The sequence below is a fragment of the Lontra canadensis genome, unplaced genomic scaffold (genome assembly GCF_010015895.1).
Source record: "Lontra canadensis isolate GAN:19392208 unplaced genomic scaffold, GSC_riverotter_1.0 scaffold1, whole genome shotgun sequence".
Classification (NCBI taxonomy): Eukaryota; Metazoa; Chordata; class Mammalia; order Carnivora; family Mustelidae; genus Lontra; species Lontra canadensis.
This window is the reverse complement of record NW_022630995.1, coordinates 37741585-37767299: the sequence shown is the minus strand read 5'-3', so window position 1 is coordinate 37767299 and position 25715 is coordinate 37741585. Positions and strand designations below refer to the sequence as shown.

The 25715-nt window shown below is 37.0% G+C and overlaps 1 protein-coding gene across 6 annotated transcripts in view; it reads right to left on the bottom strand.

The window, feature by feature from the left end:
- The window catches only part of ARAP2 (ArfGAP with RhoGAP domain, ankyrin repeat and PH domain 2), a 183974-nt gene that overhangs the window by 106345 nt on the left and 51914 nt on the right, over positions 1-25715 (bottom strand). For all 6 annotated transcript variants that reach the window (XM_032853582.1, XM_032853617.1, XM_032853611.1 and 3 more), the window contains exons 9-13: positions 19288-19466; positions 8557-8672; positions 5346-5545; positions 2356-2441; positions 1195-1377 (exon numbers count right to left, since the gene is read on the bottom strand). In XM_032853582.1, coding sequence (XP_032709473.1) covers positions 1195-1377; positions 2356-2441; positions 5346-5545; positions 8557-8672; positions 19288-19466 — 764 coding nt within the window. The remainder of the gene's footprint in view (positions 1-1194; positions 1378-2355; positions 2442-5345; positions 5546-8556; positions 8673-19287; positions 19467-25715) is intronic.

The window sequence follows — 25715 nt, the reverse complement described above, 5'->3', positions numbered from 1 at the left end:
TAATAACCTGTATAAATATCTAGTTTCTAACCCTCTCCCCCATCCCACCTCTCACACTCTCCTCTACCTTAGCTGCCTACTCTGAATCCTTCATATTTTCTGTGCCATTGCTTTAAAATGAATTGGTGGCCTCACTTTACTATCATCAAAAATGTACAAAGACTAAAAACATAGTTTAGGGGAATTAATCCAGTAGAAATGTAAATCAATTGTATGGTCTTATAATTTCTACAGAAGGAAGAAAAAGGCCTTTGTTATTACCCAAAATGTTCAGCATAATTCCAATAACTTGAGGACTTTTATCCATAAGTACCACCACTAAAAGCATACTAAAAAACTGAGAGCCATAAAAGAACATATTCTCTAAGCACAAAAACAACAGTCATATAAAAGTCCATGTATTGGGGGCGCCTGGGTGGCTCAGTGGGTTAAGCCGCTGCCTTCAGCTGGGGTCATGATCTCAGGGCCCTGGGATCGAGTCCCGCGTCAGGCTCTCTGCTCAGCAGGGAGCCTGCTCCCTCCTCTCTCTCCGCCTGCCTCTCTGTCTACTTGTGATCTCTCTGTCAAATAAATTAATAAAATCTTAAAAATAAATAAATAAATAAATAAATAAATAAATAAAAGTCCATGTATTAAACAGCTCTACATGGACGAGCCTCCTAATATATAAGAAACTGAAGCAGCAATTTCAAAAAGAAATCAGGCAGGATGCTAACATATCTTTTGCCAAAAGTGTGAAGAACAAGTGGGTAGCATAAACCAGCAGGTCTGGAATCACTCAGTCAAAGGCAAACGACACTTGGGGTCAACAGCACTAAGCAAAGCATTGCTTATAACAATACACTGAGCAAATGATGCTTATTTTGGTGACACAATGTCAACACTGTACAAGTTGAAGTTATGCTTAGTGTCCTGTCCCTAAAATAAGGAAAGTTGCCACAGTTCTCAGAATATTGGAGTAGGCCTAATTAGCTGGAAACTCATGTTATGGACAAAGAATTTATTCACTATCAATAATGAACTCTTAAGTAAAACAGTGGTAAAATCAATAGCACAATCTCACAAATGAAAATAAAATAACATTAAATACTTTTATCAGACAGTAATAGACTTTTAAAAATTATTTTCAAAATCCTTGACCCATATTTCAAAAGACATCAAGAGCCACATCTATTGTTACATATTTTTTGATACCTTGTTTAATTCTTCTTTGGTGAGAGATGCCAGTAGGGTCTTTCTGAATCTTCCTTCTTTGTATTTCTGAGTGATAAAGGTTTTTCTCTTTTCTACAGGTGAGTCCATGTGTAATTCTTCATCTTTTTGAAGATTACCAGCCCAAAAGTCATTTGCTCTTTTGTTTCCAATGACAATAAAGAGCTAAATTGTCAGAAAGTTATAAAACAATATGATTTCATAAAATGTATTTGAATTTACAAAAACCTGACTCACAAATTAAAATATAACTTGGGGGCCTGGGTGAGTCAGTCAGTTAAGCGTCCAACTCTAGATTTCGGCTCAGGTAATGATCTCAGGGTCATGAGATCGAGCACCACCCAGGGCTCCACACTAAGCAGAGCCTGCTTAAGATTCTCTGTCTCCCTCTGCCCCTCCCCTACCCTCACATGCATACTCTCCCTGCAACCAAAATATATATATATATATATATATATATATATATATATATATAACTTAGTATAAAATATGCAAAAACACATGAAAAATCCACATCTTTCAGGAAGATGGAGTGTGAAAGCAGATATTATTTCTATTTTAAATACAGCCTCATTGCTTTTAGTAATGGTACAAGATAAGCTAGAAAAGAAACTGCAAGCGACCCAAATTGCAGCAAAAGCATTATTATTTTGTGAAACTACATAGAGACAAATTTATTTAAAATGGCCTAGTAGGTGGGGTAATGTGGTTGGGAGGGTTATTGAAATCCAAGAAGAAAATGGAAGCAGGAGACAAAAAGTCAGACATGAGCACAGTTAATGACAGAGCAGGGCCAAGAGAAAGAATAGAAAATTTGCCAAGTTTTCATTCACTTTTCTAATATTTTATCCATGCTAGGTTAAAAAGAAAGAAATTCTGGCTTTAAAATAAAAATGCTGTCAAGCCTTTAAAAGTAGCTATTACTATTAAACTCCTTGTACTTTATATTTTTCAAGTAACTATCTCATTTAAGAAGCATTCTAAAAGTTGAAGTAGGAAGATACTACTACCAAACAGGCTATAAGCCATTTTTACAGTGTGGTGAGAACTTTATCAAGAGCTCCTAAAATAATTCATGTCACCCCACTGCTAACTACCACCTGATCCCTGCTAGCCACATCCACAGTTTATCACCAAACTCACCTCAATGAGTTCATTGCTCCAAATGCTGGCATCCATTTTTAGGCTTCTAACCTTGGAATCTTTTGGTCCTAAAGATCTATGTTGTCCTGAAGTCAAGACACAATTGCATTTCTATTTCAATTTGTATGTAAATGTATATTATCTTTTAAAAAATGTCTGTGTGTGCATCCACGTATGTATGTATGCATATATCTTTTCAACTTAAAACACACCAATATCTACTTTCCTTAATGCCAATACTATTAAGAGTAATGGTGTGATAATTATACAGAAATCCCAACCACAATGAAGACAACAGTAATCATTTTCTTCACTACTCTGTAGTGGTATAAAAGTACAGTTTTAAAACTAGCTATATATGTGTATCAATATATATGTGTGTATATTCATCACTTGGTAATTAATTAGCTATTAGAGATTATGGAAAACCTTTTATAATACGTTTGTTTACATTCCATATATGTGAACACAGATATCATTTTACTCCTAAAAAAACAAACAAACAAACAAACAACCGTAGCAACAACTCTAATAAACATGTATCTAAAAATATGAAGTGGATTTTTTATTCTACTTTTATGCCTGAAAGACAGTAAGAGCCCAACATTCTATTAGCATCAATTCAATTATGCTGTGTAATCATCATTCAGTCAATATTGGGCACCCAGGAATGTGTCCGATGCCTTCTACACTGAGGAGGGAATAAGGCATTCAAGACATTCCTCTATCTTAAGGACTCATTGCCTATGAGCATGAAAGCTCATTCCTCTTTCTACAATAGGTAAGAGTGTCCTTTCCTCCTTTCTTTAAAATGGTAACTACTCAGAGCAGTCTTAAAAGCCCAATGGCAGAAATATGCATAGGTTTGTATTTATGAAGACCAACTAAAGGTAACACTGTATGTTGGACATGATGTAGGACAATAAAGAGCATTTGGTGCTCTTTATTCAACTGAAAGGGGTTGAACTCAGAAAATAGAGAGAAGTACTGGAAAGAACCCATGGAGTCACAGAGGCAAAAAATAGACTGAGTTGAGACAAGCATGAGAAGTAACAATAGGGAGGGCAGATTTAGAAAACCCAAGGTGATAAAAACTCTTGGGACTTGGGCTTTAAAGGAGGGGAAGGGCCAAGAAGGTCTCTCAGGTTTTAAACTTGAATGTAGGGTAGAGAGTATTGCTTCTGACCAAGATTTAGAATAAATGAGAATTTTCAGTTTTATGCAATGAGCTGGGCAGCAATGAGAGCTCCATTATTGACATGTTATTTTTGAGGTATCTTGGGAAAATCCAGGAAAAGAGTCCAGTAGGTAGACCCACAAGTGTGGTGTCCACCATGGTTAGAAGTGTCCACTTACAAGAGAGTGCCGAACTTAAAATGATAAATAACATCAACAAGGAACATTAGAGTGAAAGAGAACGGAGGATGTAACGCAAAGGAACATACCAGGCAAAGGAAAAGTAACCTGAGAAAGGATGACTAGAGTGTTAGGAACACACAAAGAGAAAATGGTATCTTGGAAGTTAAGGGATGAGGAAGTCACAGAGAGATACACTGGTCAAATACTGAAGTGCCAGATACTGTAGAGAAGACAATAAAGATAGGAACAGACTACACAGAAACCGAGAGGTAAACTACACTGGTATACATGGTGAAAATATTTTTACTGGACTACAGAGAAGAAAAAAATGATCACAGGATGAAGAAAAACAAGGAAGTTAAAGGAATGAAGGAAATCTGTGCAGAATTCTACTCTTAAAAGTACCCTGTCTGTGAAAAGAGGCAGAGAATGATACATACAGGGGAACGGCAAGTTTTCAGGAAGCTACTGTCAACATGACAGATGGACACAAGTATATATATATATATATGCTGCAACAAAAGAAATCACGGTTGAATAATTATGGAGAAGGAACAAGTGATGAGGGGAGGATCCTAAGAAGAGAAGAAAGAAGCAGAGACAAGTAGAAAGAATAGCATCAGACATCAAAAAGGCTCTCTTCCAATGAGACTGGGGAGGAAAAAAGGTTGGGAAGAAAGTAGAGGGGGATTAGCGGGTGCTTCTTGTTGACAGTGATGTTAATTGAGAAAATCTAGTGTGATAAGAACTGTGGAAGCACAGAACTCTTGAGAAGCATTAAGGATGGAAGCAACTGTCCTAGTATTTGCTCTGAGGTAGTGTTCCTCATCAGTATTCTACCAATGAAACCGATGCTCTACCCTGGTCTTGCCATTGTCATATTCTACTGCAATGAGTATTTATACAACTGTGGAGCACATATCAACCTCTCACACATTTTTAATTCCCAGGACCAGCATCGTGCCTGGTAAAGCTAGGATGCTGAAGTAAAGTCTAGCAGTGGCTAACCTTCTCCAAGACCTCTATGACCACACACCTCAGCTGGAGTCCATGCCTTCCACTCACTGGAACAACGGTGAACCCCCAAATGTACTGAGCTGTCAGATGGTCTGTAAGCTGTAAAGTCACAACGAGATAACCAGTCATAAGACTGGTTACCGTCAGGAACCTCAGTGCTCTTTGGAAATGCTTCTAGATAAACACTCTCATTAAAAGAGATACAGGATCTGCTGTACCAAGTTTAGAGCTCAGAATGACCTTGATATGAAATACACATCATGCAAAATATGATGGGGGGAAAAGTGGGCAAATCGTGCAAAGAAACAAGCATGTTCAGGGTGCATTCTGAAACACTCACCTTAAAATCTAAAAATTTCAACACTGTCTTTTTAAAATCCACACATGGACCAGGAGGCACACAAAATGATGACGTGCTTAAAAATCAATTTTTACATCTAAGTCATGCACAAGAGAAGTTTAGAACTTTAAGATATTTCTAAATTTAATAGAAATGTAATAAGCCTTCTCTGTATTTTTCACAACTGTTGGCTGAGAAACATGACGTAGGACAGTTAAGAGTATTCGGTGCCAATCTGCTACCACAGTGAAGAGCATAACTTATCACTAATTACCTGCACACTTCTTACAGATGACAACACAGAGATTGATGGACGCCCAGTCAGGGTCGGGGGCTTTACAATCGGCACAGCTCCTGTTGGACTCATTGAACCAAATCTTCTCAGCCACTTCATAATCAGAGAGAGTTTCTGCTATCGATTGCTGCACAGCTTCAATCCACTCCTGCTTCTCTTTTTCAGACTCGGCTGTAAAGCTGGAACAATGAATGTTTCTGCATTATCGATCTCCCTTGTAAAGGCCAATTAAGCAGTATGTTCAGTTTGCATATTCATTTTGCTCACAAATTAAGCAGCAGCTGAAAAATATGCCTTCCAGGCAGCTGGATGGTCTTTTCTGTTAAAAATCATCTAATTTAAAAATCTATTTTTCCCTTTAACATCCCACATTGCTTATGAGTTTGTTTACATATCTTGAACCAAAATTAGTATGTACATTTTTTCTGACCAGGATATAAAAATTGCCTTGTTAGGTCAAGAGCTTAAATGAGAGGCCATGTTCCTAAGCAGTGGTTATATAATAATCAATGAAAGACTGGCTGAGTTTCAGACTTTCGGATCTACTGGATTATCTTGCCAAGAAAGTATGCCATGATAGTCTGAAACTAAATTATCAAAAACACCCACCAGAAATTTTGATTTTTTTCAGCCTTAAAAATAGATTTTCTTTTTTAATTACAAGAATGTCCAGATGGCTTGAAGAAACTGAGAAATCAAAAAAGTTTCAAGTGATTACTATTCTAACTCATTTTTAGCCATGTTCTGATTTTGCCTAATTCTTAGTGTTTACTGGATACCTGAGTAAAGGGAGAAAACATTAACCATGGGTTTACTCCAAGAAATGTTGAGTATCTGCGATGTGTCAGGAAATGTGCTACAGTGCTCCAAACTCGGCCAATGACCCGCAAAATGTTTCACATTAAAATTTTCTGTTCTGAAGATGAAAATGTTTTGAAATAGAATGAAAATAACAGATGACTAACATATTCCAAACAATCCATAAGGAAACTGAGTGGCCTACATGGATATTTTCTGAAGCACTTTAAGTTGCCATTATCAGCATAATATCCACAAACTTCTTAGTGGTTTCCACTTTTATACAGAGATTGGTCACAGCCAATATGGCACAACAGTCCTTGCGCCTGGGTTACTGGTACACAGATTCTAAAACCCTTGGAGTGCCCTAAGTGACAAGTGTCTTTTGTATGCTTGTGAGATAATCTGAGGCTGGAGGCCTCAATAGCTTCAGGATGGGTCAGAAAGACCAAGGTGTGATTAGAGGACTGGAACTTTCAGCCCCACCCCCGACCTCTAGGAATGGGAGAGGTGCTAGTAATTGAGTTAATCACCAACAACCAACGATTTAATCAATCATGCCTACAGAATGAAACCCTGGTAATAACCCTTGAACCACAGGGTTCAGAAAGCTTCTGGGTTGATGAACACTTTGAAGTGCTGAGAGATGATATACCCAGAGAAGGCATGGAAGCTCTGTACCTTGCTTTGTGGGGCTCTCCCATTTGGATGTTCCTGAGAGGCACTCTATATAATAAACTGGCAATAATTAATTTAACTGTCGTCCTGAGCTCTGTGAGCCATTCTCACAAATTAGTGAACCTGGGGAGTTGGGGTTGGGGGAATCCCAATTTGCAGCCAAGACCAAAGTGTGGGTAAGCTGAGGACCCAGTGCTTGTGACTAGAGTCTGAACCGAAGGCAGCTTTGTGGGACTGAGCCCTGAAACTTGTGGGGTCTAATGCCCATGCCAAGTAGCTGCTGTCGGAACTGGACTGAATTGTAGGACAACTGCCTGGGATCTGGATACGTGGAGAGTTGGCTGATGTGAGGAAAAAGTCCACCCCATATTTTGTGTCAGAAATACTACAAGTAAAAACAGCTCAGCCAACATCTACATTTTCAGTTGAGGCTTGAATCTGCATATGTGAAAATAAAGTTTGTTATTCTCTAGGTGATTATTTTTTCCTCAAAATTTGAACCAGCAGACACTTCTGACAGATGAAATGAATACCAGACTTGGGAGTATTTTCAAAATTGCTAAGTAACTGTTAGTTCTTCAAAGGCCTCTGACAAGTGCTTCTGACCTGGATACTACCCTGTGATATGTTGATTAATTTTTTTTTTAAGATTTTATTTATTTATTTGACAGACAGAGATCACAAGTAGGCAGAGAGGCAGGCAGAGAGAGAGGTGGAGGCAGGTTCCCTGCAGAGCAGAGAGCCCGATGCGGGGCTCGATCCCAGGACCCTGGGATCATGACTTGAGCTGAAGGCAGAGGCTTAACCCACTGAGCCACCCAGGCGCCCCTGTTGATTAATTTTAACAAATGAATTAATGTGGGTAAACTCACAGATACTGACTTATGCCTCTTTTGTGTACCAAAGCTATGGGGTTATTACAGGTTATTAAAACATACTACAAACTTTAAGTTTTCTTTTTCATTGTTATTTGAAAAAATTACTAGATTGCTGTAATGCAAGCTATATAATGAACTATTAAAATAGTTGATCAAAAAGTGCTATGAGGGGTGCCTGGGTGGCTCGGTGGGTTAAAGGCTCTGCCTTCAGCTCAGGTCATGATCCCAGGGTCCTGGGATCGAGCCCCGCATCAGGGTCTCTGCTTGGCAGGGAGCCTGCTTCCCCTCTCTCTCTGCCTGCCTCTCTGCATACTTGTGATCTCTATGAAATAAATAAAAATCTTTAAAAAAAAAAAGTGCTATGAGACTCACTGGCATTATTTTAAGCAGGAGTTCCTTTTAAGAAATCAATATGGAGCAATTGTAATCAGGATTTTAAAGGAGGGTTGCATTCGATTAGTCTAAAAAAGGTAAATAAAAATATAGTTTAAAGATAATATAGTATTCTTTATTTCTAAAATTTGAAGTAATATTTCACATATTTGTTCATAAAAGATTAATATATTTATGAAGTCTACTAAGAGAAAAAAGTATTAAGAAAAGAAACATCCCAAATCTCATGAAATTAGTTAGTATCTTTGCAGGTTGTGTGATAATTCAAGTCACTTTTATAAGGTGTTTTTATATACCAGCTAATAAATTAGACAATACAGAAAACAACGAACATGATTTTATTATGTGATCTATAGGAAATAAAATCACCACTAGCAATGTGAAAGGAGATCACCCAAGCTTTTGTGGAATAACACAAACACAAACGTTTAAATATAGCTTACCTAAAACTCCTATAGGGAGTGATTATTTCAAAAGACTGTTTTACAGTTCGGTCCACTTGTTTTACATTTGCTACGTTCATAGGAATTATGGTAATACCAAGTCCACTTTTAAAATCCTAGTTGGGAGAAAAAAATAATAACATTATAAAGAAACAAAAATATGGATTTTGAAGGTACGCATTATATACTCTAAAATCCAAAGTACCATTATATCCTACTAAATTTTTCTACACATATACATGTAGAACTGAATAAGTCATTAAAAATGGATTGATAGTGTTGTTTTCTTATTTTAGGAGGCACTCTCAATTCATGCTAGCATTCCAAGCTGGACAAGCTGGCTACTGATGAAGTACAGACTTCTGCCACATGAAAAGTCAAGTTGACTGGGACACAAATTGTGAAGTGTACATGCTTAACTTTTCAAAGTTAGGGACTTTTTCATCTTTATCTCTTCAGTAAAGGAAACTAAGAGTTAACTAGCCCTTAGCATGTGCCCACCAATTTCTAAGCAGGGGAGTCAATGACACTGTGAGGCTGGTATACTTATAAAAAAGAAGGCGAAACTGAGTCCCAAAGAGAGGAAAGTCACATGGTAAGCGCAGTGAGTTGTATGTGGCACAAAGTGACCAAAACTCACGCTGATTGTTCTTTGTTTTACTCTGTGATGTTGCCTCTGCTGTGTCATATTATTTTTCTCATTTACTCTCTAACAAGAGCATTACTTATTTTATGGTTTTATCTCAGTCCCAAAATTTTATTACTTTCCTCTTCCTTCAATTAAATTCTTAAACTGCTTTAAATGCTATCTTGGTTTGAAAACTGTCATTTGTTCACTACCTATAGCTCCTCTGTTCAGTCTTCCCCACCAAAACTAGAAACTGTTCAAAAGGCTATAAGATCTACTTTTTAAAAATGCTGATGTTTGAAATATTATTATCTAATCATAACAGTTTGGGAATTTGATTTATCAAATAATCTCAACACTTTAAAAATTTAAAAATTATTCCCTACTTCAAAAGATTTATCCATGTAAACTAAATGTGCTTTGAATTCCTAAATTCAATTTGACTGGAAAAAGTAGCCATACTAACGAAAAACTACAAAAAATACTGGTCCATTTTTTAATAAGAATACTTCTGGCAGAGACCATGAAAGTTCACCAGCTTTCTCTCTACAGGCTAAAAGTAAAAGTACTATATTTCTCTCTCCCTTGCATGCTAGGAGGGCTCATATGTCTTAGTTTTGGTCAATAAAATATAAAAAAATTCCTGGGGCAGTGGGGGGCAAATCTTAGAAGAAGAAAGACTTTTACCCCTTGCCATTCCATCTTCTTAGGAAATAACATCTAGACACACAGAAGATGTTAGAATCCTCAAGATGAAAAGCCTGAGGACAAATTATTGTACCTGAGGATGCCAGAGTGAGGAAAAAGATAGGAAGACCCCTGTTCCCTGGGGGCATCGGTTCTCTGCTGCCTACACCAAGAGATTTGCTAAAACAAAGAAATGCCTATCTATTTAAGTGATCCTTTGAGTTTTTGCCATTTCAGACTAAAGGATTCCTAATAAAATGAGTGAAATAAAATAACATTATAACAAATTTCCCCCACTTATAAAAGTATCCAGAGTTTTCTTTCATAAATTGAAGAAAAGCCTCTCTTCATTTTTTTAACGTATGACGTTAAGTTAGAATATGTGACGCATTTATAAAACATATCATCAATTTGATTTTTTTTTTCTGATGAAAGTACAAATAGCTTGCTCTGTTAGGAAAAACAAGCCAGAAACTGAGATTCAATAATATAAAAGAGAAGATGCACAGAGATGCTAAGTGTTGCAAAATAATTGAAAAACATCATATACTTCCACTTTGTATGGCAAACTCATCTAAAATTCGGTACTTAACGTGATCTATATGGACAAGGAGAATCAAATAGGTTCCAGTGTTATATTTACTGCAGTTAAAAAAAAAAATTCTGAATTGTTAATACCAGTGTTCTTGCCAGATAACAATTGTTGGAGAAACTTCCAACCCAAGTGACTGGAAACTCAAACTCTCTTTTAATGAAGAAATAAAGTAGGGGTAGCAAGGTAAGTTTTTTTGTGTGTTTTTTGTTTGTTTTTAGTTGAAGTACATCCACAATGTTACATTGGTTTCGAGTATGCAAACATCGTGATTCCACAATTCTATAAATTGTACTGTGCTCGCCACAAGTGTAGCTACCTTATATCAGGCAAGGTAGGATATTTTAAAAACAGCTTCTACCTTATATCAGGCAAGGTAGGATATTTTAAAAACAGCTTTCTGATGGCCCAACTTGAAACAGAAGTAACTCTGGGATAGACTGCATGTCCTTCCAACAGTTTCCCATAATGAAGACCTGACAAGAGCTGGATATGAATGGTTACATTCTATGCCAAGTTATATTCTCTGATGAGCGCCTGGCTTGCCGGTACTGTGTGTTAGGAAGGGCAGAGATACATACTTAAACCATCAAACCAGCAGATGGCAGGAGGGACAATGTTTTATGGAAACTAATGAGCCTCATTCAAGCTCCGACCTGAATTGGTGGCCCCTCTCTTCTACAAGCAAGTAGTGAAATGTCTACATATAAAGCTGCAAATTCTGTTAAAAATAAAATAAGTGAGGGTGGGCTCTAGACCCCAAATTTCTTCCAAGCAAGGCAAAGATGGTTTTTTTTCGCCTGAAAGAAAATTGTAACCATTTATCAGCTGCTGGCCATGGCCATATGGTTTTGAGTAATTAGAGTATCCACTGAATTCACCGGCACAAATGGACTGTAAAATGTACAGCAGAGTAACAAAATAAATGTCAGTGCTCTTGAGAGCTATTAAATATGAAACAACTGTGTTTCCTATTAAAAATATTTGTGGTGACATTAAACCACTTTTTCAGACTGTATTTAGACTACATTAAGAATATATCTAATTCCTCAATGCTCCCTCCAACCCTGAGATTCTTATCCCCTGAATTGGAAAGCAGAGCTTAAGCATTTCCAGTTAAAAAGCAAACTACAATCCTGTGATTCTCCTATGCAGCCAATGTTGAGAAAAACTGAATGAGACAGCAGAACCAGCTGTAGAATCTAGACAGGATGAATCTGCAATATTTAAATATCAGGATATCAATAGTTCCCCCCCTGCCTTCTGTAGAACGAAAGAAAAAGAAAAGGCATGTAATGATTATACAAAAATCCTTTGAAATCATTAAGACTACTGGTTAAAAATACTCTGGCCAGAACACAGTGACACGTTGGATTTTCAAGATCCTACTTGTCCTGGGTACCCACCCCTGTGTTAACATCTAGAGGCTTTAAAAACATCAGTCTTCATTAACCCTATATGGTACGCTCCATAATTAGTTTAATATCTATTTGTGTCATGCTCTGAAGCGTACAGAAAGCTATGAACTCTCATTTGATCTTGTAAATTATTCTCTGAACAAGGCAGAACAGATAAAGCTATTTTTAAAAGGGGAAAATTCATACTGGCAAAACAGTGTTTATGAAGTACTCTGTGTGGGTCAGGAGTCGGGCTAAATCCTAGGCTCGCACCAGAGCATAAGATAGGGTCCCCACCTTTGGAAAGCTTATAGACTAAGGAGAAATGTAATAAGTACATAGCTGTAAACACTGAAAACAGCCAATCCCTGTAAGAGAGAGTTGTGTTCTTATGAGAACATCCAAAGGAAGTGACACTTGACCAGATTATTGACAAAACCCAGACCAGCTTGATCAGGTATACCTCTCTGGTTTCAGTTCTCTCATTTGCACAATGGAGAGAATAGTAGTACCTACACTTCTTCAGTGTGGGGAGGATTAAATCAACACATTAAATATGCTTAGAAGAACACCAGGCATGCGGTAAGTGCTACGCAGATCTAGTTAGTTACTGTTACCGTTCTTGTTAGCTTCTACCTCTTGAATTTGAAACCAAGGGAACATATTAACTGTGAAAAAGTTAATTACAAGAAAACACATATTTAAGATAACTAGCAATTATATATAGATTTTTTTTAAATGGGGTGGAAGGCAAATGTTAAAAAAATAAATTGCTCTTTAACTATAATCTGATTGTCAGCAATAGTCTCATTTTGAAAAATAGGCACAAGTCAGACCAGGCTACACTTTCAACACATAAAATGCTATAAGCTGGACAGAAAAAAAAAAAAAAAAGAAAAAGAAAAAAGAGGAGCATAAAAACTCAGTGACTGGAATATTACTATAGAAAGCAAAAAGCTCAAAGCAGATTCTGGATTAAACAATACCTTACATTTAATTTGCTGTCACAGAATGTGGGATCTCACAAAGCATGAATCCCACCACCAGTACCACTACAACGGTGTTGCTTGGCGAACATTTCTGGACCACCTGCAAAGGCGGTCATGACCATGTCAGCACTGGGAGTCAGACCCGGGGGAGAATCCTGGCTAAGCCATTTACTGGCTGTATGATTACTACCAAGTTATTTACTTTATCTAGACTTCAACTTCCTCATTTATAAAAAACACAGTCATATCTACCTTACACAGCACTGTTATAAAAATGGAGTTCCACATAAATTAAGGGTCTAATACAAACAGACAATTCTTTTGTGAGTTCTAAGCCCAGAATTTGTCTTCAATAAAAATATCTCCATTTTATTTGTAAGGAATGAAAGTATTTGCACCAATGATTCTACAGTATATACTCGGTTTAGAATGAATGTAAATATTTACCAAGATGCTGAAATGGGTTATTTGTAGCAACAGAACCTGGTTGAAACTACATTTTGAAACTACACAGTAAAAGAGCAAAACAAAAGTTTGATTCCTAACTGGAAAAATTAAAGAAGGGTTTGTTAACCCCGAATTTGCTGAAACTCAAACCTATTTTTGGAAATACTGGATGCCAGGTTTCCATGCCAGAAATTTAAGAACTCGGTGCTTACACATTTGTTGAAAACAGATGTGGCATTGTATGACACTGGCACCACATTTCCGGGGAAACACCAGATGCAGAGTTTGGCCAGATACAGAACCCAGAGAATCTGAGGCCACCACCTACATCCTGCTGCTTCTTTCTGTGCTACTCAACCCACAGCCCTATGAGGTCTATTTAAATTCTATTAGAGTTTCATCCCCGTGCCAGACACCGGGAACATTATGTAGGGGGAACGAGGGGGAATGAGTCTCTTGTTATACCCTGATTTGAAAATGTTTAATCAAGTGAATTTATATAGTTAAATCCTCAGTGCCACAATTATCATTAAATGGATGCACAGACCCACCAAGCAAGACATCTGGTTGTAATGAATTCACTAATACTAACATGATCCTGAAAAAAACTCATCACAAAAAAAAAAAAAAGAGACTGGCTGTCAGAACAACCTAACAAATGGAAACCAAAGCCAATTATCTTAAATGTGCCTCACATCCATTTGCAGAAATTTCATTCAAATAGCAACACCACATGTGTAACACTTCACATACTTCAGTGTACATTCAGATTTTATCTCATTTAAAATTTTAAATACTGGCATATATACTACTTCCATATCATGTCAAGACAAATAAATTCATAAAATAATTATTTGCCAGAATATCAAAATTCTACAATATTTGAAATAAAAGGCAGTTTAATTATAATAAAATTTCTACACAGTAAAAATTAACTGAAGAATGAAAAAGTAAACGATAGCTCAGAAAAGCAGTTATAGAAAATGACCTGATGATTAATTATCTTTATTATATGACGAGCTTAAGAAATTGTCAGAAAAGATAGTAACATCCCAATCAATAAATGGAAAAAGAAAATCAAGGGACAATTCACGGAAAAGAGAAAACTTAAAAACAAACTTTAAAAAAATGGTGAGCTCTATAGACAAGACAACAGCTGTAAATGACCGCTCCTTCAACAAGCTCTTTCTGCAAAATGTTTATTGAGTGTCAGCTAGGGGCTTAAAACTCCTGAACACCTGACAGTGAATAAACCATCACACCATTAATTTGAGAATATGAAAATTCTAACACTTTTAAGGTTAAAATCAGGCTGGTACCTAGTTCACATAGCTAACAGCATTTGAAATGTAAACAATTCTTTACGAAAAGGTCATGAAAGTCCATGCCAAAAAAAAAAAAAAAAATCAAAAAGGAAGAAAAGGCTACGTACAGAAAGCTACCAGAAGTCTCATTTCTTTATCACGAAGTGTGCTACTCACAGTGGAGGCTGAGACAACAGGCATCTTTTCGTCACTGCTATACCCCTAGAGCCTAGAGCCATGCCCAGAAATGAGAAGGTGTCCAGTAAAAATCCATTTTGTAAAATGGATGAATACAGAAACACAGGAAATTGTATAGTATAAGCCACACAAAGTGAAACACAACTCATTTTGTACAAAGTTAAAATAACACTGGAGAAAAACTATCATAATTATAATACCCACAGGCATGTAAAACGTAAGAGAGCAATATTTATAAAAATTAAACACTGTGTTTGTGAGATGGTGTTAAATAAAGAGATGACACGTAATTTATGTGGTAACAGCGCCACAGTGTTTCGCAACTGAGTAATTAGGTAGAGAATTTGTGTCTGTTTCTACTTTGCCAAACTCCTTTTTTTACATATCCCTTCATTGTTCTTTTCAATTTTTTATAACCTACTGGGCAAGGGTACCGGGGGAGGGAACATGACATCCCCTAAGGCATTTCTCCTACTCAGTGGAGAGCTACTGCAAATTTCAGTTCCTACAATGTACTAATGAATGAAAGGGAAAGACAGAGATGAAAGAAAAAAATGAATCTTTAAACCAAGTAAATGGGAAAATGAAAAGTCCATGTTAATTCCAGAGTTTAGACCTGTCCGTGAAGTGTCCAAGAGGAGAGGCAGATTGCCATCCTCCTTGCTAGCATCATACCATAATATCATAAAAATTGATATCTTAGCAAAAAAAAAAAAAAAAGTAGCTATAGTTCAAAACTATGCACAATTAGTAATAGTTCTTCAAAATCTCAAAATGTATTATCACTAATCATAATTATCTTAACTTTCTATTTAAATGTTGGCACATTTCAAAATGTTCAATGAGGAAAAAGATCACTTCCAAATGAAAGTTAATCACAAAAAGACATATAATAGACCCAAGTTGTGGGATGATGAAACATTCAACGTTGCTGAAGGCTATTTTTACACATTATCCAACCCCAAAAATACCTTGCTCTCTTTACCTAGATACTTATCATTTTTTTTTAAAGAAAAAAAAAAAATCCTGAGAGCAGAGTTTGACTGTATGTAGTTTTTGATACATGTGAATGGCTTATATAAATGTGGATTCCAACATTCTATCTCCAGAAATTCTAAATCCACAGTCTGGAATGAGCCCAGATATATATGGAATTTTCACATGCAACTTACATAATGGCCTTAGGAGTAGTAAGCTATCTCTCTTCTTTACACCACGTAATTTAAACCTAAAGACATTAATTTAATTACCTGTGCCAATTAGTAGCAGAGAAAGAATGAAGACCCAGAACTGTTACCTCTGTCCAATCGTCTCTGCTCTAAAGGAACACTGCAGCTTCCTCTAAAATAACTCTTCAATATACGCTACCTTTCCACCTCTATCCATCATCTGTTTACTCTCTCTGGAGGGAGCTCTAAAGTAAATTTGTAAAACTATTTATCAAAAGAGACTAGAAAAATGAAAATAATTCACATGTTAGAGTAGTGTGGGTTGATTTTCCTTATTTTTATTCTGTTTATACTAAAAATTATGTGGGCAATAAATTCATTATTTAAAAATTTTTTAAACTGAAAACAATTTAGTTTTGATGCATGAAACTCAATTAGCTCCAATGCAAATTTATATATGGAAGTTCAAAGCTAACACTTCTTTTAATTTTTTTTTTATTTTTGATATATCAGTATAATTGATATGTTACGTTAACTTCAGGTGTAACACAACTTACATTTTTATGATAAGCAGATTTTTCCATATTTTAAAAAAACATGATTACTTAATGTACTGTATATACAAAACTTTCAGAAGTTGCATTGAATGTATATCTTCCAGTGTTTTTCCTAAATGTAATCTTAAAGCCCCTTGCATTCAGGAGAAAGACTCCCCATTTAGCATGTCACCCAAGTTCTTCACACAATCTGCTCAACCATGTGAAAAAACAATGGGCAACCTTCCTCTGGAGAAAAAGGCATACATAGGATGTAAGCACAGATAAAACTGGAATGGTAAATTAGGGCCTAACCCTAGAAGGCCTTCCTTAATTTATCCATCCATTCTTAGGCCAACTAGTTCTTTAAGACTTGACTCAAGATCATGTCCCTTAAGACCCAGCTCCATATAAAATAATGCAAGTTTTTAAAAGTAACACATACACAAGCAATGGTATGTACGTTTTAAGGGTTGATATAAAGGCATGTTAATGCATAGAAAAGGACGAGAAATATACATGCACTGAAAACAGATTTATGTCTCAAAAGATGAGGAGGGGTCCAGCATTAATGTTTTCATTTTTCAGGAGAATGTATTCATTACTCGTGTATGTGGAAGTGTTTCTAATCTCCAGACTTCGTTAATTGCCCTTTTTGGTACTTCTCTACAACCCCTGCACAAGCCAAATAAAGTACTAGGCTCAGCACCCGTCATAAACAAAGGTCTTGTCAAACTGTTCCTCCTGGAAGATAGGACTTAAGTCCTCAACAAGCACACCCCTTGTAGAATGCCTCACCTGGTAGAAAGTGTATTACTCAAACATACTTACACTCCGAACCTCCTAAGCAACTCAGTTATTCAAGAAAAGAAGCTTAGACTATTTCTAAAAGGTCACAGGCCAGAAATTTGCAACATACCCTTTAAAGACACTTGGGTATAGTTGCTAAGATGCTACCACTTAGAGTCATAAAGTCCTGGTTTTGTCATGCATTACAATCTACAATCCTTACACAACCTTCATTTTCCTCATCTATGAAACATGGAGGAGAACATCTTCCTCCCACATTTGTGGGCAAGATTAAAAGGAAATGTTTATAAATTAATTAGCACAATACCCGGTACTCACCAGCTGCTAGTCATTCTTACGCTTTTTATGTTCAATTGCTAATATTAAAGCAATAATTTTATACAATTTCTTTCTAATCAGAGAATGTTAATAAAACTTTAAAAAAACATCTACTTTGGGAGAATAATGTAAACCCAGACAATCCAGCTAATGGAAACGATGAAACTAATAATCTGAAGTCCATCAAATCTGTGCAAGTAAAAAATGAATACCTCAATTAATCTGGCAGAACAACTTCCATACCGACAAATGCAAATTATGCATTTTTAAACTCCATTCCAATGAGAAAAGTTTTAATCATCTCACTTCACAGACTGAAAATGTTCACATCCAGTTCACACACATTATAAGCTGTACATCACTATTCTTGAGGAATATGCTAACTATCCAAGTTATTAATGTGCCAACAGCGCTCAATGACGCCTTCCACAGTTAATTGGCTAAGAAATCTTATCCAGAAAACATAATGAAAAAGATCACACTCAAGTTCAGAAGATGTCTTAGATAAAGATCTCTAGTTAATATTTTTGAAACTAATGTTTGAGTTGACATCTGTATTTTTTGTTATGAAAACAGTAGGCATTATTATCCCAGCCTATCATCACTCATTATGATATGTCACCAATGAGTTCATCTTAGATCAGCTATCCAAAGCACACTGTGCAATTCCATAAATTACTAAAAATCTAATGTATTCTAGGCTAAAAGATTAAGAACTCCTTCCCCAAATGGGGCATTTTCTTATATATATGTTAAAAACCAGGCATGTTAGGGTCACCTGGGTGGCTCAGTCAGCTTAGGTCATGATCTCAGTGTTCTGGGATCGAGCCCCACAGCCAGCTCCCTGCTCAGTGGGGAGTCTGTTTCTCCCTTTCCCTCTGCCCCTCCCCCTGCTTGTGTGAGTGCACACATGTGGGCTCTCTCTCTCTCAAATAAACAGAATCCTTAAAAAAATAAAATAATAAGATAAAAATAAGAATCAGATATGTTAGAGAAAGGAAGTCTACTGAATCAAATAAAGTTAATAGAATTCGTTAGAACTTTAATATTAGTCTCCTCAAAACACTGAACTTCTCTATTAAGTCTTTCTATATTAACCAAATTCAATGTCAACAATTCAAGTCTACTTCATTTATTTGTGGTGTGTTATGTTTGTGCATATATGAACCACCTGCCTATAGTAAATTATTTCTTCTGTAACCAACATATCTACTTTTAAAAAAATGCTAGAAACTCACAAAAACATGTTACCTGTGCCTGCTCTTAAAATTTTTTATTATAAAAGAAACACAACAGGTGAACTGGGCCATTTCATCAACAGCTGTAATGTTTAATTGGTTTCTGATTGTTACTTCATATAATTACAGTATTACAATATTACTTCAGCTAAGGAATACCCTTCAAAAATTATTTTCAAGATTTTATTTTCTCAGTCCCTTAAAAAGACGATGTCTAGCCTCAAATTTGATGTAAATTACTTTCCTGTCACAGGAGGAACTGAGAAAATTCAACAAAACAACTCTTTCTTTGTTATATTTAGTGCAGTACTCAAGGCAAAAGCAAGAGGCTATAAGTAAAAACACTAATAAGTCTAAAAAGCACAGTTGTGAATGTAATCAAGGCACCGCAATTTGCAATTACTGTAACACAGCTCACCTGTTCATTTTTGCAAAGCCACACGCTGCTTCCACTCAAGACAGTAAAAATTTTGGCTTTATACCCTCTCAGTTCAAGATAGCCACATTTCTCAGGTGCAGCAGCTGCTTGAGACTGCAAGGCAGGAGATTGTGATTTCAGTGCATTTAATAGGATGCTGATCCAGTCATTTCTCTCCTCTGAAAATGAAGACAGGAGAAGGTACATACATCCATACTCATATAAATTACACAGACACAGAAACATGGGCAAAGGATCTATTCTCCCTGTAACACATGATTTACAGATTCTTTCCCACAACCACAATCTAAATGCTACTGCAGTCAGAGCCAATGGCCCAATTCTGTAAGAGAAAAGAAATAACACTACCCAGGTGTTCTGTAACCATACTGGCCTCACCTGGGAGCTTATTAGAATGCAAAATCTCAGGCCCCACTCCAGACCTGATGAATCAGAATCTTCAGTTTAAAAAGATCCCCAGGTAATCTGAATCCATGTTAATATTTAAAAAGCACTCTTACAGATTATTCATGAGATTGGATTTTCTCTTTTAATAGAAGTAATACTGAGACCAGTTAACAGATTTTAGCTAGTAATTAAGTTGTTCAAATGCCCAGAAAATCTTACTCTTATTTCTGTTACTTAGAGCCTACTCTACTTCAGAGTACATGCTGACTTGCTATTCAACCATCCATTCCATTCTCACCACAGAAACAAAAGGATCTCAATTTGGTAAATTAGAATTTGGTTTTCTCCCTCCACAAAAGCTAAGTGACCTTCAATGCTGCATTATAACACACTGCATTACAGACACAGAAACCTGATCTAGTCCCCAAGGAGCAATCAATGTTGTAAGTCAAGTTAGATATGAACATATAACAGAACACAGAGTACTATAAATGTCATACAAATGATATCAAATAAAATATGAGTCAATTCAATGGAGGTAAGTCATTTGCTGAAGGTCATACAGCACGTTAGCATTAAAATTAGGAGAATCAAGTATCTTAACTCAAACAACTGTTCTCAGTACTATTAAAAAAAAAAGTATTTGTGGTAGGTCTTGAAACAAGGAGCGTAACTGGAGTTTGGTGAGGGACGAGCAGAACTTTATGACTCTAAGCAGAGAAGAACACAAGAACAGAGGCAGAAAGAACCAACATCTGCTCAGAGACTTACAGACAAGCATATTGATAATTTTGAACTCAAGAGGAAACAGGAAATATGGATAGAGCTTCTGCAGTACCTGTAATGAATTTTGCCTCCAAACTTTATTACAGAGGGGAAACAAACATCAAACAAACAAAATCAAGGCAAGATTCTTAGCAAGGAAATAACATGATTAGTAGGATAATATGTAGACCAAACTGGAAGCTTGGAAATCAGGAATAGGGCAAGAGAGGGCTGAAGCACAATGAAAATGTAAACAAAAGAATATGTGAAAAGTCAAGACATCAAGGGATGGAAAAAACAGCTGAAGCTTTAAATATGTTTGATAGGTATTCACAAAAAAATTTAAATTATCAGAACAAAAGGTAGCTTAGTACCATGGCTTAACCAAAGAGGGTAGAAAATTCCATTTTATGAACAGAACCACCTCAGGTCTTCAGGGCCCTCGTATGAGCATGTAGGTGGACAGATAGCATCGTGGGAATGAAGGTAACCTACACAAAAGAAGATCCATGGAGGCAGATAAATGATTAATGGGAAAGGAAGAGAAATGGACAAATGCTGAGGTACAACTGTTATCTATGAGGTAGGAAAATGGCCTAGCAAAAAACAAATGAGAAAGCGATTACTAAGGCAAAAGGAGCAAAACAAAACAGACTGAGGTCCAGGTAGGAAAAATTATCAAGAAGGAAGAAGAAGGGAAGAATAAGCAGAGACCAGGCTTAGAAACCTGAGTAGTATCTCAGATCTAAGGTGTGGAAAGAAGTACTCCACTATGGATTCAAGATCTCCAGATCTTAGTCTCATCCTCCAGATTAGACTTGCTTCCATTCAAACATGAATCCTAGGTTACTTTATAATGAGACGTAGTTTTTAAATTCTCTTTACTTTTTCCTCGCCTTCCAAACTACTAAAAATAGTTTTGTCTTTAATGACCAAGGCTGAAGTATTTATTAAAATTCATCCAGCAATGATTTACTGTGCATATTACACAGTCCCCAGGTAATAGTTCCCATGGATCAGGAGGAAATAGTTACCCAATTTCCCCAGCATCATTAGAAACTGAAACACATGAAAATGTTCACGTGACTAAGTCAATGTCAGTATGCAGCATCTGCTCTACATTTTATATCTATATGAACAGATCCAGACTGCACTAGAATAATTTATATTTTCAGGAACAACAACAAACCTTCCATTGGTTATTACTTGTGATCATTAGTTTCACACAAGATACTCCTGCGAAGTAAACAGCACAGAATGTTTTTTGTTTGTTTCTACTAATCTACATAAGTCATTGTGTTTGAAATGTAGGTCATATTTTTACTGAAAAGAAACCCAACTTTTTTTTTTAATTTTCTTTTGATTTTTTATTGAACTATAATTAACATATTAGTTTCAGGTGTGCAATATGTTTCAAAACTTCCATACCTTACTCAGTGTTCATCAAGATAAGTGTACTTTTAATCCCCTAAACCTATTTCACCCATCCCCTCCCACATGTCCCTTCTGGCAACCACCAGTTAGTTCTCTGTAGCTAAGAGCCTGTTTTTTCCACCTCTTTTCCTTCTTTTTTCATTTTGTTTTGTTTCTTAAATTCCAGTGAGTGAAAGCATGTGGTATTTGTCTTTCTCTGATTTGTTTCACTGTGTAGGTCATAACTTTATAAACGAGGCCCCAGTGTTTGTGGCTTCTACGTTGTTCTTAGTCTGTATTTCAGTTTCTCAGGAAAATAATCTGAAACTGGCACAACTGCATCTGCTGGACTTAAACATATGACGGCTGCATCTCAACAAATGGTTCTTGTAGAGCCTTAAAGTATTATCTAACTCCTGAGGGCCTCATTCACTAATAGGAAGTAAGCAATCATGAATAAGTACGAGAATTAATAGTAACATTCAGTTTATTCTTCATTACCCAGGCAAGTGCAGATAAACAGGGACAGAGCTCATTCAAACAATAAAACAGATTATAAGCATCATTGGCATTTGGCTATGCAACGTGTGTGTCTTTAGACAAGGGGAATACGCGTTGATAAGCCACAATATTCCAAATCAAATACTGATTTTCCCTTGGGCGATGTATCTTGGACAAAGCTAGATACTATGCTAGTCTCTGCCTGCTCTTCACACCAAGGTGCTTTTATTCTTTCCAATAACAAATATTTACTGTCTATCTTGATCTTAGCAATGTGCTAAGACTACTCCTTAGAGAATATGCCCTGACCTAGATAAGGCTTTGTTCAAAGTAAAGCATTTTGGGTTGGAAAAAAAAGGGGGGGGGGGGAGGGGTAAAGAAAACAAAATTGTCACTTTCTTATAATTATGCTAGAAGATAAATAAAAGATAATAGCAATTCCCTCAAACTAGTCCTTGAAGTTTCCAGGAATGAATGCCAACTACTGTTAAGTACCAATAAAGTAAAAAAAAACAAAAAACAAAAACAACAACAACAACAAAAAACCCAAAAAACAAAAAACAATCAGAGAGACAATATTCTCTGACCACTGGATTTAGCAGTAGGCATATTCTTTAGTAACATAAAGGATTTAGGGATTACTACATAAGGCCTCTGTTGTGTAAAAGATTAGTAACAGAATCTAACAAAGTTTAGATGGAACTTTACTTTTGATATGCTAATATAATTGAACTAAAGATTCCTCAACATAACCCATGATCAATTTCAGAGAAGTATCTGCACACCGTGACTGTTCCCGAAATCATTAGGCATTCATTGGTACAAATATTTATTGAGTGCCTACTGGGTTCCAAGACCTTTCTGAATACCAGGAATGGAAGCGTGAACAAGACAGACCACAGCCTTAATCTCCTGGAAGCTGCCCTCTTGTGAAAGGAGGAAGACAACAAAACATAGCTATATAATCTACTACACAGTGACAAGTGCAATGGGACAAAATAAAGCAAGGGATGAGGGACACAAGAAGTGCTACTTTATACTGGGTACTAGAAAAAGCCTCAGAAAGAAGGGAGTGGTTAAGCAAAAGCCTAAAGGAAATGCAAGTGACAGAGCAAGTCAGGAGGATGGCTGCAGGAAGACCATTCTCCGATAAAGTAAGCAAGTGTCAGTGCCCTGGGGTTCACGTGGGAAGAAGAGAAGAAATGTAGTGAGGGAGAGCATGGGAGGAGACAAGGTCAAAGAGACCAGAGCCAGATCACCTAGGGGCTCTTGGATTTAAGTACTTTACTCTCAGATGGGCAGATGGACAAGACAACACAGCATCTGAAGTGGACTGACGTGATCAGACTTCTTTGATGCATGATTGCTGACAGCTGTATAGAAAACAAGACTGTAAGTCGATCAAAGGAGGTTATTACAATAACCCAATAAAGGTGGTGGCTTGCATCAGAGTAATAATGACAGAAGTGCTGAGAATCGATCAGAATCCAGACTTATTTCCAAAGTCAGAAAAGATCAGATGTGCTGATGGACTGGATGTGCGATATGAGAGGAAAAGGTTCAAGAACGACTCCACAGTTTGTGACCCACTATGTCGACCAACACATACAATGGAGAAGTTTTAATTCCCCTGACTCTCCCTCCATCTGGTAAGTGTTCCACAGCTTGCTTCTTGAAATACTGTATATTTCAGGGCACCTGGGTAGCTCGGTCAGTTAAGCGTCTAACTCTTGATTTTGACTCAGGTCTCGGGGTCATGAGATCGAGCCCTGTGTCAGGCTCCATGCTCAGCACAGAGTCCACTTGAGAGTCTCTCCCCCACCCACCCCTCCTAACTGTGTTCTCTTTTTCTCTCTCAAAACAAAACAAAAACAGCAACATTGAATATTTCAAGACAGGTAAGTCTGCTTACCCAAAATAAGTAAGGGAAATTTATGTTTCTTATCCAAGTGTTCTTTAAAAGAAACAAAGCTTTGCGGTCCCACAGCTGCCACTGGAGGGCTGTAAAATGCTGTCTGGAAGCAGAGTTGAGAGGAAAAAATGCCTGCTTGCCTACCAGAGATCTAGAACCACTTGAGATGGACAGGAACACAAGACCCCAGCTGAAACCCAGCATAGAAAATGGCCCAGGAACACAAATGACCACTCAGAATTCTTAAGCCCTTTTCTCACTATAAGAACTGCTAAATGAGGGGTGCCTGGGGGGCTCAGTCAGTTGACCGTCTGCCTTCAGCTCAGGTCATGATCCACAGTCCTGGGACTGAGCCCCACATCAGGCTTCCTGTTCGGCGGGGAGTCTGCTTCTCCCTCTCCCTGCCGCTGCTCTGCCTATTTGTGCTCTGTCAAATAAATAAAATCTTAAAAAACAACAACAACAACAAAAACTGGGAACTCAAAACATCACCTGCTTTTTGAAGTCAGGCATCTGCATGTGTGACCGCCTCTGCCAGGGGAATAGACTGGAGAGATCATTAGCTGTTAGGACCCTCTGACCAACTCCAGTGGTTCTGCTTCAGGAAAAAGGAATCCCACCAAATTTTTCATTTGAGAGAGTATTTTTAAAATGTAATTATTTCAACATAATTCACTTTCAACTAAGAGCACAACAATACTTCACTGGGAAGCATTGGGGGAATTGAAGGCTTTGAAAATTCATGGGAAAAAAATGTCAAAGTATAATCCTGTCTTAGCAGTGCCGGTGGGCAATGCAGCAGTTGGAAACAGTTCTACTGGCTTCAGAGGACAGGCCATTCAGAAACCTCACCAAAAATGGAGAATTCATTTCTGCTAGGATGTCAAACCATTTCCCCTTTGTTCTAAACTTCTGTCTTGCTTCTTGATTAGACAGAAGAAAAGTTTCATTTGGCTTAAAAATTAAGTCAAATATTTCATAAGCCACTATGGTTGATTTCTCAGTTCCCCCAAAGTAAAAAATAGTCAACCATCTGTATACATGGAAGGAGGAAAAAACAATAAAACATACTTACTATCTTGTTGAAGGTTCCATACTAAATACATAGACACATGTATACTATTTACACACACACACACACCTCTACATTTACCCATCTCTGAAAACATTAGTTATGACATTAAAATGACTTTTTTTTTTTTTTGAGATTTTACTTATTCATTCATGAGAGAAAAAAAGAGAAAGGGAGGCAGAGGAAGAAGCAGACTCCCCATGGAGCAGGGAACCCGATGCAGGACTCGACCTGAGGTGAAGACAGGTGCTTACCCGAATGAGCCAGCCATGTGCCCTAAAAATCATTTTCAATGAAACCACCTTACTCAGTAATTCCATGTGGATGGTCTCCATTTTTACCGAAGCAGTGCCTTTC